Source organism: Empidonax traillii, unplaced genomic scaffold (genome assembly GCF_003031625.1).
Source record: "Empidonax traillii isolate 1590-97213 ecotype Southwest subspecies unplaced genomic scaffold, ASM303162v1 scaffold39:size2480183, whole genome shotgun sequence".
NCBI lineage: Eukaryota > Metazoa > Chordata > Aves > Passeriformes > Tyrannidae > Empidonax > Empidonax traillii.
Genome location: NW_020955232.1, coordinates 270009 through 289216, shown reverse-complemented (window position 1 = coordinate 289216; position 19208 = coordinate 270009). Strand labels below are relative to the sequence as shown.

General features: G+C 40.7%; 1 protein-coding gene across 1 annotated transcript in view; it reads left to right on the top strand.

The window, feature by feature from the left end:
- The window catches only part of BAIAP2L1 (BAI1 associated protein 2 like 1), a 31980-nt gene that overhangs the window by 11076 nt on the left and 1696 nt on the right, over window positions 1–19208 (top strand). Inside the window, exons 4-12 of the mRNA XM_027878170.1 lie at window positions 12313–12374; window positions 12470–12541; window positions 12764–12901; window positions 14117–14269; window positions 14674–14841; window positions 15526–15676; window positions 16854–17061; window positions 17359–17433; window positions 17781–17946. Of these exons, the coding sequence (XP_027733971.1) occupies window positions 12313–12374; window positions 12470–12541; window positions 12764–12901; window positions 14117–14269; window positions 14674–14841; window positions 15526–15676; window positions 16854–17061; window positions 17359–17433; window positions 17781–17946 (1193 nt within the window). The remainder of the gene's footprint in view (window positions 1–12312; window positions 12375–12469; window positions 12542–12763; window positions 12902–14116; window positions 14270–14673; window positions 14842–15525; window positions 15677–16853; window positions 17062–17358; window positions 17434–17780; window positions 17947–19208) is intronic.

Sequence of the window (19208 nt, the reverse complement as noted above, 5' to 3'; positions counted from 1 at the left end):
AAAACCCCATAGCTTGATTTTTAATGCAGAGATGGATGTTGAAATACTTTTGCAGTAGAATATTGGTACAAGGAGTCCTAGTATATGACAGCAGTTCTAAACTAAAGCCATTTTCTGGATGAGTGTCATTGTGAAGGGTTCAGGTTTACCTCACTGCTTTTGATCAAGTGTATCACTAAAAGTTCTCATATGCATTATATTCATTTTCTACTTGAGCTTCTGAAGTGACACTAGACTCAAAGGTGGATTAATTTTACATTAATATAAATCTACTACAAGTGCTGTACTTTCCTGAAAATAATTTCTGGATTTTTGAAAGAGTGTCATCTGCACTTGACCAATGATGTAACGTGGATCTGCTCCTGTAACTCACAATAGCCTGTTAATTCAGCTGATTAAAAAGGATGGGCTTAGAATTTTTTTTAATAGCTCCGGTGAAGTGGATCTGAGGGGACAGAACCTTCTTGAACAGTGGCCACTGGTTTCTCTGTGCTGCACACATTTGTATGGTTTGTTCTGAAACCTCTTGGGGCTGAGTGTGAACTCCTGAGCTCAGAGCTGGGAGCGGCAGAACAGCAAACAGGGCAAAGCAAACAGTGCTAATGGAGCTGCTTTCTGTGTTTGCTCTGCGGGTTGTTTACAGAAAGCAGAGCTGCTGCTGTCAAACTACAGCACAAAAGTTAGAAGAGATGACTGTGCAGAGTCTTAGGAAATACCAGAAAATGCACAATCACCATATTTGCAGTCGAGCAGCTGGGTGGATGGAGGGAAGCAAAGGATTTATTGGATGTCACATGACTGTGGGACTTGCTTGTTGGAAAATACTGTCATTGGGCAATCCTGTGCTGAATTCTGAAGATAACTGCTCTTCCCTATTATTAGGGACAATACAGAATTGTGACTGAAAATATATTTTTGCTTAACTGTGAGTTCTTCCCTGAAATTACAAACCTTTTTCTAGATATACTGTACTGAGAAAGCATGGCCTTCTTCAGGGTCAGGCCCCCAACCCTGCCTTCTGTTCACCTTCTGCTTTAACTGTTCCTGTAGAAAAGTCTATTCTTCGTAAGGGAAACAGTAACTCTGGATTTCTTCCACCACAATCTCTGATAGAATACTTAATTTAGAGATAAGGAAAGTCGATGAACACTGGAAAAGGCAGGATAATGTAATTAGGAATCTGTGAGGGAGTACTTGCATTTTCAAGAAAAAGAATCTTACAGGTGGGCTACAGCACTGAAGTATTTGCCAAAGAAATACAAAACACTCAGATGTCTTTAAAAGCATCTACTTAAAAAGAAAAAAAAAAAAAGAAGAATTTACTGTACACTTTTGTATTTTAATAATATTACAGTGAATGCGGAGCAATGTGGGATGTGTAAAGACCAGACCAAACTTTGCTCATCTGTGGGCCCTATAACTCCAGGGGAGTCACTGCAGGTGCAGCCCCTGTGGAATTGTCCCTTCCATGAGTTCCTTTAGACTTGCCAAAAGACATATTATGGACCACCAGCAGCTCTATCACACCAAATACTTGTGTTATCTTCACCAAAAAAGAGGTCATTTTGCAGTTCAACCCCAAACCTGCTGGGTCACCTGGAGTATAATTCCTGCCAAGTGTGATGCAGAGATTTGTATCAAAACCACAGTTAATCCTTCTCTTCTTCTCATGAGGAAACACAGAACATGGTCTGCAGTGAGCCAGTAAAATGGACACCAGCCCCACAGCAGGGCAGAATCAGAAATGGAACAGAGGCACAAGAGATAATTTTTGAAGTAGAGGGTAGAACACACAGAGCTCAGAGAAATAGTGGGGCAAAAAAAGTAAAAATGCCAGAAAACTGCTTTCTTCTCTCAGATGAGACTGGAGCAGAAGGGGAAAACAAAGAGAATGAAATGGAAATCTGGATATTCCAGCTGATTCAGAGCTTTTGTACTAAGTATCTTTTTCTTTCAAGTCTGGTTGAAGCACTCTGAATTATTTTAATACAGAATAACTTAGGCAAATTGAGGCAGTAGAAGAATGTGCTGCAGTCACAACACAGTCCTTATGAATAAGGGATAAGTTGATTTAGTCAACGTTCTTTCTAATTTCTTACTTCCCTAAATTTCTGAGCTTGTAGTCCCTCAGACTTGATGTGAGCATTTAGGAACAGAACCTGAATTTATGTGGTTCAAGTTATTCCACAATATGGGATTTGCATACCTTTTTTTCCTAGGCACCTTTTGGAAATCCCTCTAGGAAGAAAAGATAGGAAACAAGAAACTGCATGTTTAAAAATGTAAAGATTTCATACCATTCAAATTTTAGGAAACCACAATGAAATAATGCACTAAAACCAATTTCATGGAGACACTGCACCACAGTGTTAAAATAGGAACTTTCACGGTGGGAAACACAGATTTCTGAGGCTTTGTCATATTGATTTTTGGTGCTTATAATTTTATTAAACTCTCTCCTCTAGTGACACAGGCTGGCTTTGTAGCCTGCACAAGGAATCAGGAAGTTATTTCCTGCTCAATACTGCTTCTCATATCTTCCCAGCTATCCTCTCTGGCACCTGCCAGTTGTTGTAGCTACATCTCATTTTGTATCGGTGTCATAACTGGGTGTAAAGTCCCACTTTGTTTGTTGTGCAGCAATGGTATCTACAGCAGTCACCCACAACTACATTAGGGATCTGCACCTAGAGCTTCTTGCTCAACGATTAGGAAGTGTACACTGTTAATTGCTTGTCTAAATAGAAAAAGAAATAAAAATATTACACTGCATGGTCTTGATTGACGGAGGTAAAATGCAGAAGATTGGTATGTTAAAAGGACAATCAGAGGAGACAAAAATCCCTTCCGAAATCTAACCAAGATTGATAATTTATTTAAAGGTACTCTGAGTTACAGGCTTACATTGTCCTAGGTGCATTCTGTTAAAACTTACCTGGAAACAGGTATGCAAATGCTTATGCTCATCTGCTGTAATGTAAGGCAGCACCATATTTTTAAAACACTATCTTCCAAGTATTTGTTATTTAAAACTGTCTATTTTCTTCCTGATTACAGAGCAAAATTGCCACTTGAGCAGATACTTTTCAGAGCTATAGCTCTCTGTTGTTAATCCTGGGAGGCGGCACTTGTGTCACTCTCACTAGTGAGAAAGCCAAGCAGAAAAAGAGAAAATTCCATAGTTTAGGATGCATGTAGCTAGCTGCACTTCCATTGAAATGAAAGGGGAGGGGGGAGAGTTGTTCGCTGACCCTGTCAGCTGGAATCCTATTTCACCTGCCTTAGAAAGGTGACACCTCACACTTCCCTTCTCCGGCTCGTTGCAGCTGAAGAGGAGGGATCTGTCATCTTGTCCCACCTCACTGCATCCCTGTCAGCCCTTCCACAGTAACAATGTGCTGCCTTTGGAACAGGCTGTGTTGGATAGAAAGGCAAGTGAGGTGTGCCAGCAACTCCAGAACCTTTAGCACCTCATCTGGCGGAAACTTCTGGGAAAGCAGCTTGGAGGCTGCGGTTTAAGCAGTCCCAACCAGGCCAGCTTTTCCCATGGAGCATAAAACAGTCTTCTACTGTACTTACAATGGAATTGCTTTGGAAGAAGCCGCTCCATTCCTGTGTCATGAGAGGAAACTACACAGAGAGTGTCTTGAAATCGAAATACAAAGTAGTTGTGGGCTTTTCCGAGAATGAAGTTTTATATCTTTCAGTTTTACGAGTAACACTCTGGGCTTGTGCTGCACAGACCTCCAAGCTGCTATAAGAAAGGTGGAAGGAGGTGAGCCAGCCTTGGGTTTAGGGTCTGGTTTTCCCTGCTAAAATATAAACCAGAAATGATACTATCAAGAAATGCAGAGAATGAAAGGTGGGTTTGTTACTGAAGACAAAGAATATAAATGCTTAAAAATGGATACTGTATCTTGTTCTTACAGGACCACCCAAAATAACAAGTTTATTCTGTGTACAATTATGTTGTTGTAACCTCTGGTATGAAGGCTTCCAGATAAGGTGCAAATTCTCTTGTTCTAGAAATGCCTGATAGGAGAAACAGAATATGACAACACACAAGGTCTTTGGGAATGATTGCAGTAGCACCAGGGGAAGGAAAGTCAGATATTCATAGGACTGTACTGATATATTTTTCAGGTATTTTTTTCAGATTAAGTTGGTCATATTTCTCAGTCAATTTTAGTATTTCATCCCCCACCCCCTCCTGAACTTTACAGCACCCTGTAAACTGCAGCTGATTGTCCTGCTTTCAGTCAGTGATAAGACACAGTATCACACTCTGGCAGTCTATAGCCCTGAACTGCTCAGGGGGGTTGTTCCTGGTGATGCTTCAGTACAGGGTGATGCCTGTGGCACCAGGGCAGGTGTGTTGGGACCTGCAGCTGTAGGAGCACCTGCCTGTGTGCCACAGCTCTGGACTTCAGCACAAAATCCACAATGATACACATCAGCACTCACCCTCGAGGGGAAAATCAGGTATTCAGAGCACCTACAGTGAGTGTGTACTTGACATCTTCATGCTGTGCCTCAAAGGCCTGAGAAAATAGTGAAAGTGCCATGAAGGGAATCCTTAAAGGATTTCTGACTATACTGGAACACTTACATTCTATCTGAGTCTTAGACGTGGCAGAGACATCCTCCACCCTGCAGCAGGAACCCTGGGAAGGATGCCCTGAACTTCACCTGTGTGTCCAGGCAATATTTCCTGTCCTGTGGCTGGATCTGTCTAAAAAAGTGGCTCCACTGTTGGAGGTGTGAGAGCTGGCACAGCTTCTGAGCTGACCCAAACACAGGACAATCAGCTGGTGCTGGGGCTCCTGCAGTGGCCAAGGGGCTGTTCTCCCTCGCAGCTCTGAGCTAAGGATGCTGAGCAATCAGAGTCTTTCCTCATTGCCAGCCCCAGGTATGTCTGTTGGAAAAGAAATAAGAGGGAAATATTACTTGGTTGTCCTCCCAGTGAGAGAAATAGATGGAAAATGGGAAGTAAATGACAGCATCGTGAAGAAGCGACATCATATTTGTAACGAGCTTTTAAGTCCTTTATTGAAAGTCTGATTATATTTAGTCTGTACAGTCAGCTTGTCCTGATGAATTATTTCTCAACCAAAAAAAAAAAGAAAAATTCAGTATCCATTGTAGATGTCACAGTCCCAGGGGATGGGCAGGGAACCAAAACCAATTGTCTTGGATTTCTGAGAAAAAGGCATTTATCAAAACTTCCAGGTCAATTAGGGTGTGGGGTTTTTCGTGGCTTTTTTTGGACACTGCTCAGATTGTGAGACTCAGGGGCAGTTCCAAAGTGCTGTAATGAAAGCTGCAGTGATTCCTTGCATTTTACTGCGTTTCATGTAACATTCATAGTGATGATAATGATAAATATTTACCTTCTCTAGTACTGAAACCCATGAAGAACTTTAGTTTTTTGCTGGTTAGCGTGACTTTTATGTTCCAGACCTGCTGAAAAACACAGATTAACTCTCTTGTACGAGCTTCCCTAACTAATCTGCCTAAAACCAGCTGGGCTTCATGCAGGCAAGTTCAGGCCTGTGGCTGTATTGTAATTTCTTTTCTTTGCACCCGAGCTGTGTAAGGATTACAAGTCACTTGTTTAGGGCCACTGCAGCTCAAGGATGAAAAGCTGCTGTGTAAAAGCTTTCAAGGCCCTATGAAAGATGACCCTCTGACATACAAACCTGAATATATTGTGGGGTTATATGTTTTGGGGGGGATAAAAGGAAAAACAAGAAAAAGAAAAAAAATGCCTGCAGCAGTCTTCATATATATTAGTAATGGAGTAACAGGTGGAAAAACAAGTTTGTCCTTTTTCATGCATTATTTATATGGCATATGCTTTTCCTTTCCTTTTTTTAGCATTAAAATTTAGTTTCTGTGCTTAGCAATCATCTGAAAAAAAAAGATGAATATTTCATGCTCATTAACATCTGCTCAGTGATACAGCAGGTTTAAAAAAATTCTAATCTCTGAATTTTTTTTGACTAAGAGATCAAAACAGTTTGGGAGAGAAAGGCAAACTAGACTGCAGACTAAACTTTGCTAAATCTGCAATAAAGTCACATTCCTCTTTAAAATACAATGTAAGCTAATGTGTTGGATCCATTTAAAATCCAAAAATAGGAGCATCACACCAAGAATGAGTTTGGACTAACTGGAAATTGTAATGATCTTGATAATCTAATAAGTATTCACTCTTGTCAAGGCTTATGTTGCTTACTGGGTTTGTCTGGACATGAGACAAGATATTTAGACTGGGATTGGATTTGGGCATCATCCATTGTCCAGTTTCATTCCTCATGGTTCATAATCATATCACTTTGGGGATTTTATTTTACTGGACAGGTATATGAATACACAGATTTCAGCCATTGTGTCATGGAGGGTTTTTTCATTTCCCTTAACCTGTGTTTAATCTGTCTTAAATTCATTAACTATTTGCTTGTTATATCACCAAAATGTTTCTGTTGTTCACAGTGAGAATTTTGCATATTTCAAAATTAAATTTGACCTTAGAATGCCATTTAGAACGTGAAGTTCTCCTTGCTTCTATTTTTATTTACAGATTTTATTTATTTATTTTGTCTATGTACAGTTCTAGCTGCTCCAGGGCACTGCATCTACCACGTAGACTGGACTTAAAATACTTCATTATAGTCTGAAATCTCTTCCCCTTTTCTTGATTTTAGGCTTTATTCTTTTTTTTTTTCTCTTCCCCTTCACCTCTGCAGTCACCTTCACCAAATGGCACTGAGTGGTCATGTGTCAGTGCCATTTTGTAAAATGAACTTCAGGGAGATTTACTCCTTGCTTCCAATTCCATGGTTGCTCATGCAGGAAGGAAAGGCAGACTTGACCTAGTCCTCTTGATTTATGTGCATATTACTGTTAATTCTACAGATGGAGGGGAGTGTGTTAAAGCATTCTGGACAAATTCTATTAGAAGCAAAGTGCAGTTAAAGCTGGGGAAGTTCTACATGACTTTGTCCTTCATTGTGATTTTATTCTTTCACATTAAATTCCATTACAAATTTTAGCCTTCTTTAAAGCATCTGTTGCACAATTCAATCCTTGCTATGACAGAATGATGAATTTAACCCATTTGAAGCTGACCAGATGTTTTGTTCAATCATATTTATTTGTTATATTGTCTTCCTTTGAAGCTTCCTAATTCACTACTTTCCAGGGCCCACTGGCTTCAAAGGACTCTGTTTCTGACTTCCCTGTGTCATAAATGCCTTTCTTTTGGGCAAAGGGTGACTTGGAAGAAAGAGCATCTTGCCAGCAATGACATCTAATATTGCACTTGGACTGTATTGTCTCCATGTGTAGGTTTGACTCAGCCTTTCATTCTCTTGTTTAATGTAAATAATTGTGTGGCTTCATCTCCAAGACACAAAGTTACTCGACCTGCCCTGAATACAAAATAGGGCAGCAGGAGGTAAATGAGTGATATAATTAAGTACTTTGTTCCCAGACGTCTAAGAAAGTCTCTCCATTAAGAGGCTTGAAATTTTTCAAGAGCAACTTTCTCTAAATAGAACAAATTTGAGGTATATTTCAAGTAAGCTGATGCAATTACTGCTTTTATTGATTTTTATACAGCTATTTAGTATTTTAAAAGGTTAAGTGATTTTGTTGGTAGCTGTTGATACTTGTTGCTATGACAGAACTCTATTGATTGAGTTCCATTTTTGTTTTTAACTTGAACAAATTCTTCTAGTCTTCTATTCACAAGAACAGTCAACACAAGGTGAAAAGGTAAATAACCTGAACAATCAGCCAGCGCAAACAGTGGGGTTGAACTGTAACTGCTGCACAAGTTCTGGCCTTACAATGAGTTTTTATTTTAGGAACTGCTTTCCTTGATTTTCATCTCCTGTGAAGACAGACTTTCATGGATGTCTTCTTGCTCAGGGGCTGCTGAGAGAGAGTTACAGTTCTGCAGAAATAACTGTTACACACTTTGGGTAGTGATTTTTTTTTTTTTTAACAAACCTAATGTCATTAATGGAATTCCAGTCTGTCTTATTTTCTCAAGAGAAAATACAGATACAACCAACAACCTTGACTAAGCCTAAAAATATTCCAGGAATTCCTGAAGTTTCAGCTTAAAAGATCTTTCTACCTGTGCACTGAACCCGTTTGCAACAGAAACAAATTTACCATGGAACTTGGCACTACTGTTCATGGTCATATATCAGGTTATAGCTCCCTTTCTGAAAGAGGTTGTTGCTTCTCTTCCCTACCTCTAAGGTAACAGCAAAATATCAGAATAAGTATCTGTGAAAATGTACAACTACCTTTTTGATTTCTGAAACAAAGTGGGAAATATTTAATGTCAGCTGCGTTTTTTAGTCACAAAGATTTCATGTTCAGGGGGTGTGGGAAGATGGAAAGCAGAAAAAAACCTGATTTTGAAAGGCAAGTATTTTAATAGTTATGTTTATCATCAAGACCAGTGGTTTGGGTTTAGTAACTCATTGCATAATATGATGCCTAAAAGGGGTTCAAGTTTACAGCAAGGCTGCCACAAATTGGACTTCAGTGGCCTCTTATCATGTGCTCTGGTCATGTCATCATGTTTGATAGGTTTGGGGTTAGCCAGTAAATGATGACAAGGTTAACACTTGGTGTTATGAGCTCTCATATATAAAACCAGCTCATGAGTAGCTTTAATACATAGCAAAATAGTTTTAATTGATGTGAGAAATACATGTTTGTCTTCACCTTAAGTATTTTTCTCTGCCTTTCTGCAAGAGGAATAAAGACTGAACATTAGAGCCTGGCCTTAGGTTATGCTGCTATTAATCCAGAGTAACCTGTCATCTTTCTTAGAGCTATTCTATAATCCACCATGGTAATTAAAATTCAAATATTATATCGAAGTTGTTCAATTTTCACTCCACTTGGACACTGTTACATGTAGACCAGGGGCTGTTTTGTCTTTCCTTACTTAGTCTCGTACAAAAACTTGCCTCCTTCTATAAATTTTATTTGGAAGGGTCATCAAATTGTGGCTAAGCCATTATCTTAAACTGGCAATAAAGAAATATGGTATATGTACACTGTAAGAATGCCCTCTATTTATTCAGAGTGCAGATTCTGAGGTATAATTTAAATTTTAATAGGTCAGAGCGTGCTTACTGTGGGTTTTCCTCACATTTTGAATCAACATTTTGAAAGAGGAAGTTGAATGGGTGAGCCAGTACAGGGAGTGCCTGTGGATTCCCAGTAGCAGGGAGGAGATCCCAGCATAAAATGGGGTTTCTGATACACAGCACAGGGAGTCTCTGGTCGAGAGAAAGAGAAAGTGCAATTAGAGAGAGGCACAGTCACTGATGCCTAAACAGGCTGTTTAAAAGTGTTCTGGAACCCTAAAATATACCCGTAAAATAATCCTGCCCAAACCATTCAGAAGGAAGTGTCGTTTTCAAGGTTCTCCTCAGGACATGTTTTGGCAGTATTTTTTTGTAACTGAGACGAAAAAAAAAAAAAAAGAAAACCCACAACTGTTTCTAAGCAGGCACTCAAAGGCGAAAGCCTTGAAGGCTGCAGTCAGTTCAGGAGACAAAAATAACCCCTGAGCGCGTCAGGTTTTCCAGCGCAGCCGCCCCAGGTGAATGGGGGTTTTATGGAGCAGGGGCAGGGCAGGAGGGAGGGAGGGAAGGAGGGAGGGAGGGAGCCACGCAGAGCTGAGTCAATACCCCACGTTGTGTGATGTGTCCCCGCCCGGAACGGCCGCGGTGGCTGCGCTGGCGTTGCCAAGGATTAGCTCAGTGCTCTGCCGTGGCTCCCAGAGTGCTTCTCACAGAGAGGCAGAATAAGTTCATTTTAGAAGTACAAAAATCGATAAGGGTAATTATTTTGAAGGCCATTTCTACTCTCGCCCGGAATTTCTGTAGCTTCCCAAATAGCTTTCTTGCACATGTAAAACCAAGCAAACTCCGTAATTTTATTTGTATTTCTCGATTATATTTCCTGCTTTCTTGTAACAACATTTTTCTTTGTACGTTGTAGATAAGCGTTTACAAAACTCTTCTAACTTTAAAAGCTCTTTAGGGTCTAAAATGTGTCTTTTCAGTTGTGTTGGTGAAACAGGAACACTGTGGACTAAAGTGTATTCACTTCTACCACCTTAAAATAACAGGGCTCAGGTCCCTTCAAGTGTTTGTGTAACTACATTGTATTTACTTTTCTACTGCATATGAGCAACTAATTACTATAGCAGCTCTCTCTTCTACTAGTATTTATATTTCTGTAGTCACCAGTAACTTTAAATAGGAACAAAAAAAATCATAGCACTCTATGAGCCGGACAGAAGGACTCAGAGAAACTATACATATTTTTTAAAAATACAGCACCTCCCTGTCTCTGCCATCTCCCATCCTGTGTGCAAATTCCTTTTTCTTGCTAGTCAAGGGGTTGTCTGATATCATTGTATTCTGATTCTTTCTTCTAAGTCTTCTGTGATCTGCTGGGCAAAGAGGGATTCCTGAAAATTCAGGAGACCTGCATTTCTTCCCGAACCACCTCAATGCTTCCCCAGAAACAATGATGCAGACCCACATTTTGCACGATTCAGTTAAATATCTGCTGTGTCATACACAGGATGTAGGGTCCTCATGTCAAAGAAACTAAAATCTTGAGGTGGTGTGACCTGAGAATGGGAGAAAGGTGGTAACACATCCCAGGCACTGTGGGAATGGTTCTGCCTTATGTGGGGAGGTTCCCAAATCACTGACCTGCACTGTGGGGAGACAAGTTTGGATGTTTGTGGAGATGAGAAAGGAGAAGATGAGAAGGTTCTCATGAAGATTTCTATTGTTCATTTTATCAAGCCAAATTTTTTATCTATCTACGTTTTTCTGAGATTTTCTGAGCATTATGGGATGATAAGTCTTTGTTAACCAGCTCAGGCCTTCTCAAAGACCATGGATGGTAGAAAACAAGATTTGTAGAGCAGCATGTTGAGCAGTTAATGCATCCTCTCTTTTTTAACTCAAGAAAGGAAACTGAGATTGTGTAAAATAACAAATAGGAGGGACACAGAGTCCCACAGAGTGACTGCCAGAGCTGTGGGTTGCTCTGTAGCCCTGCCTGTGCACTAGGACAGCACGACTGCAGGTTAAATACTGCAGGCACCTGTGGGGCAAATACAGGTGGGACACCTACAAGGCTGATAGAGGGACAGAGGGATTACTGGAGGAAGTGTGCCAGGGAACCAGCTGTGGAACTGAACCTGCCAGTCTTGCCATGGAAATGGAATGCCAGTGAACCACATCTCCAGTTAAGCCCAGTTTGGGATTCTGATAGTGGCCCTGGCACTTCCAGTTGTTGTAATGGCTCCTGGCTGGGAGTTGGTAACAGTTGTCTGATTTGGGTAAAGTCAAACTGGGCACTTCAGGGCCCTTCCAACTCCTTTTCTCAGCAGTGTGTTGCAATCACCCAGACAAGGCTGGCACACAATCCTTGTGTCGGTGCCAGGGCAAGGAAGGGAGTGGGGATGATGTGGCCATGTGCCCCAGGCAGGGTGATGTGGCGGCATGCAGGGCTGCACCACAGTTTACGATGGTTTCTGCGCAGAACCACACCCAAAAGACTGAGGGATTTTTCTTCTATATCCTCCTAAAGTAAAATGAACCAGTTCAGCTTTTAACTGCTCATGGCTCAGAGTAAGCTGGTGAAGTTTGGGCTGTGAGACAGCAGAGCTGGCATACTCAGGATCTGTGCAGAGGATGCTGAGAAATCAGATTTGTCTTGGCCTTTTGTTAATGCTGTACAATTGGACCACAATTGCTGATGAAATGAAGGAATTCATCAGTGCGTGCATCACCTCTGTTTTAGCAGGTGTGCTGTGAGGGAACAGAAGGGGTACTTGTTGATTCTGAAGGTGCTGTTACTCAATGAACATTAAAGTTTAATTTTCAGGCTAAGAAAGGGAGAGCAGGTACTTGTACAGTAACAACTCGTGTACTGTTCTCTGACTTGGCAAGAAAAGAAGCTGTTCTGGAGAGAAGGAAATATTTATTTTGTCTGGCACCCCATGTTGCTTTTGCATAACAATGCATGATTAGTTATTCTTCTATCACCTAGGAGCTGCTTGGTTTGTCTGTGGCCAGAGAGAGTTATTTATTTAAACTGCTGTGGTGAGCAACAGCAAGAAATTTCCTATCCCTCTTAAATAGAGTCTAGTTAATGAGTATATTAGGTAAATGTATTTTATTACTGCTCCTTGTTAACTAACTTCAGAACTCTACAAAAGAAACCAATATGTTGTATGTTTATCAACAGGCCAAGTTCTGGTAGAAATCTCAAGAACACACAAGAAACTTAATGACAGTCTAGAGGAGAGTGTAAGTTAAATCACTTTTTAAAATTAATTTTCATTGTGAAATTAGAAATTGCATTTGCCAGTTTTTAATAACTCTTCATTCATTTGCTTTTAAAGTTCAAGAAATTTCATAAAGAAATTATATCTGAACTGGAAAAGAAAACAGACCTGGATGTGAAATATATGACTGTAAGTACACATTCAATTCTAAACCTCCTATTTTATTTGTCTATCGCTAGTCAACAATTTTTTTCAGAAATTGTTCCCAAAGAATTAATTAATCAAACTAAAGCAACTGTTGAACTGCTTTGGTGGGTGTGGGAGATCTCAGGGATCACAGAAGTGCTTTAGGCACTTACCCAGCTCTGGGGCTGAGAGCATTTCGAGCTGTTGTAAATGTTTTGATTCCAGGCAACTCTAAAGAGGTACCAAACCGAACACAGGAGCAAACTGGATTCTTTAGAGAAGTCTCAGGCTGAGCTGAAAAAAATCAGAAGGAAAAGCCAAGGAGCACGAAATGTAATGAAATATGAGCATAAAGAAATGGAGGTCAGTGCATTGTCTCTTATTTGTTTCTTTCTTTGTACAAGAACTGGTCAACAGAAAATGTTAATGATTCCTGGAAGTTGGTTGGGATCATAAGCACTCCTAGAGGATGTATTCCAGCTGAAAGTGAGCTCTCACTGCTCCACTGTGCGCGTTCAGACTTCTGCTCTAGTTTCTAGATTTCATCCCTTGACCACTAATTGATTTTTTTTTTTTGTTTTAAATTATCTCTGTAGCTACACCTTCATGCAGAGTTTTACACAGGGAGTCAGCTAAGCTGTGCAAATTCAGGAGCAATTTGCTATAAATTTATTTCCCAAAGTAGGCAGTGCCAACCTGTGTTATTAGTTACTGCCTTTCCTACTGCCTTTAATCCAGCATTGCCATCTTGAGGAGCAATCTGAAATGGCAGGGCACTGAAGGGAAACGATTTTAAAACTAGGAACTCATATTCTGGTTGTCATGTGTCTCTCTGAAAATACTTGCCAGTGATACTTTTATTTGCACAATACTTGTACTTCGTGCTAGCTTATATTTTTTTCCATACTTTTCTATTTTAAAATTCAAATAAATCTTTGTTTATAACTCAGTACAGTAAATGTAGATGGTAGGAGCTCCTATTTCTTAGTGCCTATCTTTTAACCTGCATTCATAACAGGTTTGGTTTTTTTACAGTTCTGGCTCTGGGTCTGAGAGTTCAAGGATTAGCATTTAATCACAGTTTAGCCATGAATCCTCGTAACCTCAGATAAATATAGTTGAGCCTTTTTAGTTCATTCATTTTCCCCCCTCTTAAGTAGAGATTCCTCAGAGCTTTGTGTGAGTAAATGAACTGCTGTGGAGCAGACAAGGTAATTAGTCTAATGAGAACACCTGTGGCTGTACAATTGCTCAGCACAGTCCCTGCTTTGATGTCAGGCTCTTATCTACTGCAGAGTTTTATTTACAGGCTAAAAGACTCTTTCTTGTTTTGATTTACTCCCCCCCACACGGCCCCTAAGCAGGCTGTGGATGCCTGTAGGGACAATATCCCTTTCCCTGATGGGATCAGGGCAGTCAGGTGTGTGCAGGAATAGAGAAGGGCTTGGAAGCAGAGCCACCCACTCCACCTTTGCAAAAGCTACCTCTAAAGCTTTTGGAGTTTGCTTCAGTGATTGGATATAGTGTCAAACAAAACTCAGAGGCCCTATGCGAATTTTTTTTTTCTTTTTTCCTCAGTATTTGGAAACGGTGAGCTCTCGCCAGAGCGATATCCAGCGGTTCATCGCAGAAGGATGCAGAGAAGCTCTCCTGGAAGAGAAAAGAAGGTTCTGTTTTCTGGTTGACAAGCACTGCAGCTTTACCCAGCACATGCACTTCTACCACGTTCAGGTCAGCCAACAGAAATGAAATTCCTGAAATCCAGTCCTGTAGGAGATCTCCAGGATCTCCTGCAGCACACAGATCCCACTGCCAGAAACAGCCAAGGAACACTGAACTGCCAGTGTTGCGATCAGTTCATAGAAAAGGTTTACAATACACTATTCTGTGAAATGTATTACAGCGACAATCAAGGGTTATTGTGACTTCTTAAATCCACTATCTGACCCTGCAAAAGGAGAGCCTCTTTTTACAACACATTATTTGTTTCAAAGAGGTATTGCTTAGAAAAATCTTAGAAAATACTTCCATGTTGCTGGTGTTAAAGAGTTTGGTGTAATGAAAATTAACCAGTAGATCTGTGCAGTTTTATGGAAAAGCACATCTCTGACAAGTACCTTTTACTCTGGATGCAGTGTGCAGACTTCCTGAAATCCAAGCTGCCTGGGTGGCAGGAAGTCTGCAGTGATGCCACCAAAGTGCCTGAAAAAGTCAGAATGATGATAGATGAAATAAGGACACCTGGATCCACTCCAGTCTCGGGAACGCCGCAGCCTTCACCGATGGTAGAGAGAAATACCGTGGTATGTTGTGCTTTGATGGGAGTGGAGGGGCTTCACTAGGTTTGGTTTTTCCAACTAAACATTTGGGATGGAGTCTATAATGTATCTCAGTTGGAATATACTGGGGTTGGGTATGGAACCAAAATCCTGAAGCTCTGCTACAGGAACCATAGACAGTACAGCAGGGAGAAACCCAGAGAAACCCAGCCTCAGGACTACTTTTGTTTTAATCATTCCATTTCCAACATTCTTATCTGTAAGTAATAGTAATTACATACTCAGTTGTTCAACACAGACTTAAACAAAGTGTTATTTTCTATTTTCTTTCCTTCTTCCCTTCATGATTCTTATTAGCTTATTAGATACAGGTTGAATTCTCATTTCTGTTTGTATGTTGTGTCACCATTAGTTGCTGAATTTCTAAATGGTTATAGTGAAGTTCTAAAAAAGAAAAATCTGGAGATCATGGTGCTATTTCTGGGAAAAAAAAAAGGCTGTAATAGCCTTCCCACTAACAAATGTTTATCAAGGGATAGAAGCCTCTTACAAACCTATCAGCAATTCCATAGGAACATGTGGGCTTTATGTCAAGTCTCAAGGTATATCATTGGGGAGTATTTAATCACTGCTCTCTAGAATTCAGTCTTGCAAATAAGTGATGGCTGTCTCCCCGGTGTTGTGACACCATTGTTTTTGTGACTTTAGATTGGAAATGACTTTTATCCTCATCATGAAAATGTATCCAACGTGCCCCCAGCTCCCACAGGCAGGGCCTACACAAGCCCACTCGTCGATATGTTCAACAATCCTGTCACAGCTCCCAAAGCACCTTCTGAGAAACTAAATCATTCAGCAGGTGAGTGTCCCTTTGCTGCAGGCTGGGTAAGTGTGAATGACATCCAGAAGCGTTCAGAATTACCTCAGGGCTTCTCCACCACCACCATGATGTGAATTCCAGGACGTATAGGGGAGTAGGAAATGGTCTTTACAGAGCATTTACAATTCTCTTATAACAAGAGAGAAATGTGTTATAAGAGAATTGTTTGCAGTAAAACACAGGTCAAGGTAAGTAGATTCTATTTTAATCACTTTCTGTGTGTCACTGATTAACCCAACTTAACTGCTCTTATGAATTCCAGTGTTATCAGCAGAAGGCCCTGCAGTTTTGAACAGGATACATCCCAGGGATTGTTTCACTGCACAAAAAACATCAACACTCTGCCAGTCCCGCTTTGGTTTCCTTTAAGGGCACTTAGCACTAAGGGAGGAATGCACATGGGACAAAACCGGCACAGTCTTGTGTTCCTTTCCTGAAATGTAAAATCCTATTAAGATTTCTTTTCCATGTTTCCAATATATTTATTTCTTTTACTTTCTCTGCCAAGGGGAAGGGAAAGAACTAAGCCTAGCTCACAGCATAAGAAATGAAGAACTGCTCAATGTGATAATTGCAATTCCAGCATTTCTTCCTTGAAAATGCATTTACAGTATATTGTACTAACCAAAGAACACAGTTTTAAGCCCTCCTTTATTTTGTCTTCTGGTAAACATCTAGTTTAAATATCTGCAAAGTGCCAAGTATCTGCAGCTCTCCTCGATGCTGAAGCTGAGTGTGAGGCGCAATTTGAAAGTGAAATCTTGGGTTTTATACACAGTTACTTCTTATAATGCAAAATTTTCAAAGGCCTTTCTTTTATGGCTGTGATTGTTTAGCACTTTTCATGCCAAAAGGGGAGAAACGTAGCCAGTTAAAACTTACAGAACTTTTTATACCTGATGGTTCAACTTTATTATGCTGGGTGTGTGTATAGAAATACACGTGCTGGTAAGAACTTCGTGGTGATAAGAAACACTGGCAGGTAACTGAGACGTGTCTAAGTAGAAAGTACAAAGTCTCAGAACTTGATCTGCACTTGACTATTCCTTTATTTTTTTGTTTCCTGTCAGACTACTAATTGCATTGAATTTTGTTACTGTGGCTATTTTTTTCCTTTAATTTGTTTCTTTTCCTTTGTGTTTCATTTTTTGGACAGAGAATTCAGACGATGCCAGTTTATCACGTTCCACTTCCGTTGCCACTGGATTAAATATCATGAAAAGGCAAAAAGTGAGGACAATCTTCCCACATACTGCTGGAAGCAACAAGACATTGCTCAGCTTTGCCCAGGGGGATATCATCACACTGCTGGTAGCTGAGGAAAAGGATGGCTGGCTCTATGGGGAGCATGACACAACCAGAGTGTAAGATAATCAATATATTACCAACCTTGAACATGAAGGAAAATTCATCAGATTTTGTTAGCAGATGGTAAATGGTTTTTTTGTTGGGTGTCTGGGGGACTTGGAGGCCTTTGGAAGGAAAATCACTGCACTTATTTTAGGGAGGTTTTGCACACTAATTTGGCATCATCAGAAACTGGGTTTTCTGATGAAAATTCAAAAATTAAGTCTCAGTCTGTTCAGTCTGTGGTTTTGTCCAAGTCGTCTTTTAGAAGACCTTTCCAATACATATAATATAAAAAACCTTTCTCATTACAGAAAAGGATGGTTTCCATCGTCGTACACAAGACCACTAGAAGAAGCAGAAGACAAAGCCTTTGCCCCTGTGCCAAGGTAATATTTTGGGTGGCACTTGCAGAAATGCCCAAATTTTCACTAACATTCATTAGAAATGTTATTTCTGTGCTCGTGTTCTTTGAGGTTCAGTAACATGTACAGTAAATACTCTCTAACAATCTGCAGTAGGAGGGCTTGATTACGTTAATGTGTTTTATTGGTTACACACAGACCCAAGAAGTAGCTTTGGAACAGCTGTAATTCAGAGCCCCAATGGCTTCAGGGGCACTGTACACTATTATTAACTTCCAGCTCATGCCCCTTTGTGCTCTGCTGGTGCTGGGGGTAAGTGAGAGATGCATTCTAGGAACTGAGAACGGCATCTGTTGGGTTCTGTCTTGCAGCCCTGCACCAATCCGAAGTGTCAGTTCTGTAAATCTTGTGGAGAAAGGTGAAGTTGTTCTCCCCCCACCAGACTACCTGGGGGCTTCCCAGGCAGACAAACGGGCGGAGTCTGCCAAAGGTCCCGCTCCTAAAACACCAACGGACAGAGTGGAGCAAGCCGGGCCGGTGAGTGATCTGGGGTGGGAACACAAGCGTTCCATCTGCTCACCCTCTTCACCTGCTCTTAAACAAGGCCCTGGAATCCTCTACCTTGTGCTTGACTTCAGCCCTGGGGCACAGCTGTGCTCAGGAGTATCAGGCGTTCTGACATTTCAGCCCATCCGTCCTGACAGGAAGGGAGAAGAATTGATCAGGGATGTTTACTGCTCTGTAGAGCAAAGCTTCTCAGCAATGGAATTTGTTAAACATGACAAGAAACTCTCACAGAAAGTGGAACAAGTCCATCAACTTCAGTGATTTTAGAGCTGTGGGGCACAGGGAGCTCTGTATTCAGGAACCCCACAGAAGTTAGTGGTGGGTTTGCAGCTGCCACTGAGGGAGAGCTGTACTAACTCACGTCTATTCAGCTGAGTGGAAACACAATTTTTATGAACAAATTCTGCTACACAATGTCATTATTTCTGCTAGTAAGTCAGCATTCAAACTGACTCAAAATGAGTCTAATCAAACTACACAATTACTATTTCTTTTCTTGCTGCTCATTTAAGTATTTTGCTGATCTGTGTCTAAGGGTGATGTTTTTGAGACTTTCGTCAAAACACCTTCTTGAAGCAGAGATCATATTCTGAAGGGAAAAAAAAAACCCCTAACATCTATAAAATAACGGAAGCTGATAACTCCTAGGAGTGGGAAACAAATACATCTTTTTTGATAATCTAAATTTCCACATGGAAAGCAAGATTAAAACAAATTAGGAATTCTGGAGTATAAAGTAATGACCACTTTTGTCGAGGCACTTCCTAACTTTTTACTGTGACCTCATCTCACCTTTTACCTTAAAAACAAGAGAACTGTGGAGGGAAGTGGCTGCACTTGCACCCAAGTCTTTTGCTCCCAAGTCACTATTTATTTTCATTCCTTTGGGAAGCTGCTGAGCTTCCTTGTCTTTCCTGCTTCCGTGCAAGTCTCAAACCCCCACTCCCCCATAAGGCTTTGGAAATGAGCCCAACATTGTACCAGGCTGGCCTGGAGACTCACACAGGATTTACATACTGGGTGAAACAGTCTGCTCACTGTGCAGGAGTGAGCAGAACACAGAAGCAGGAAATGATTCAAGGCATCTTATTTTTGTTCCAGACTACACAGAAAAAATAGCTCAGGATTTTAAGAAGATGAGGAATGGTTCTAGCCAGTTATATTGTTCAGGCTGTGCTGCAGAGGGACAGCATTATGGAGAACAAGATCAACAAAAAAAGTAGTGGCCATGT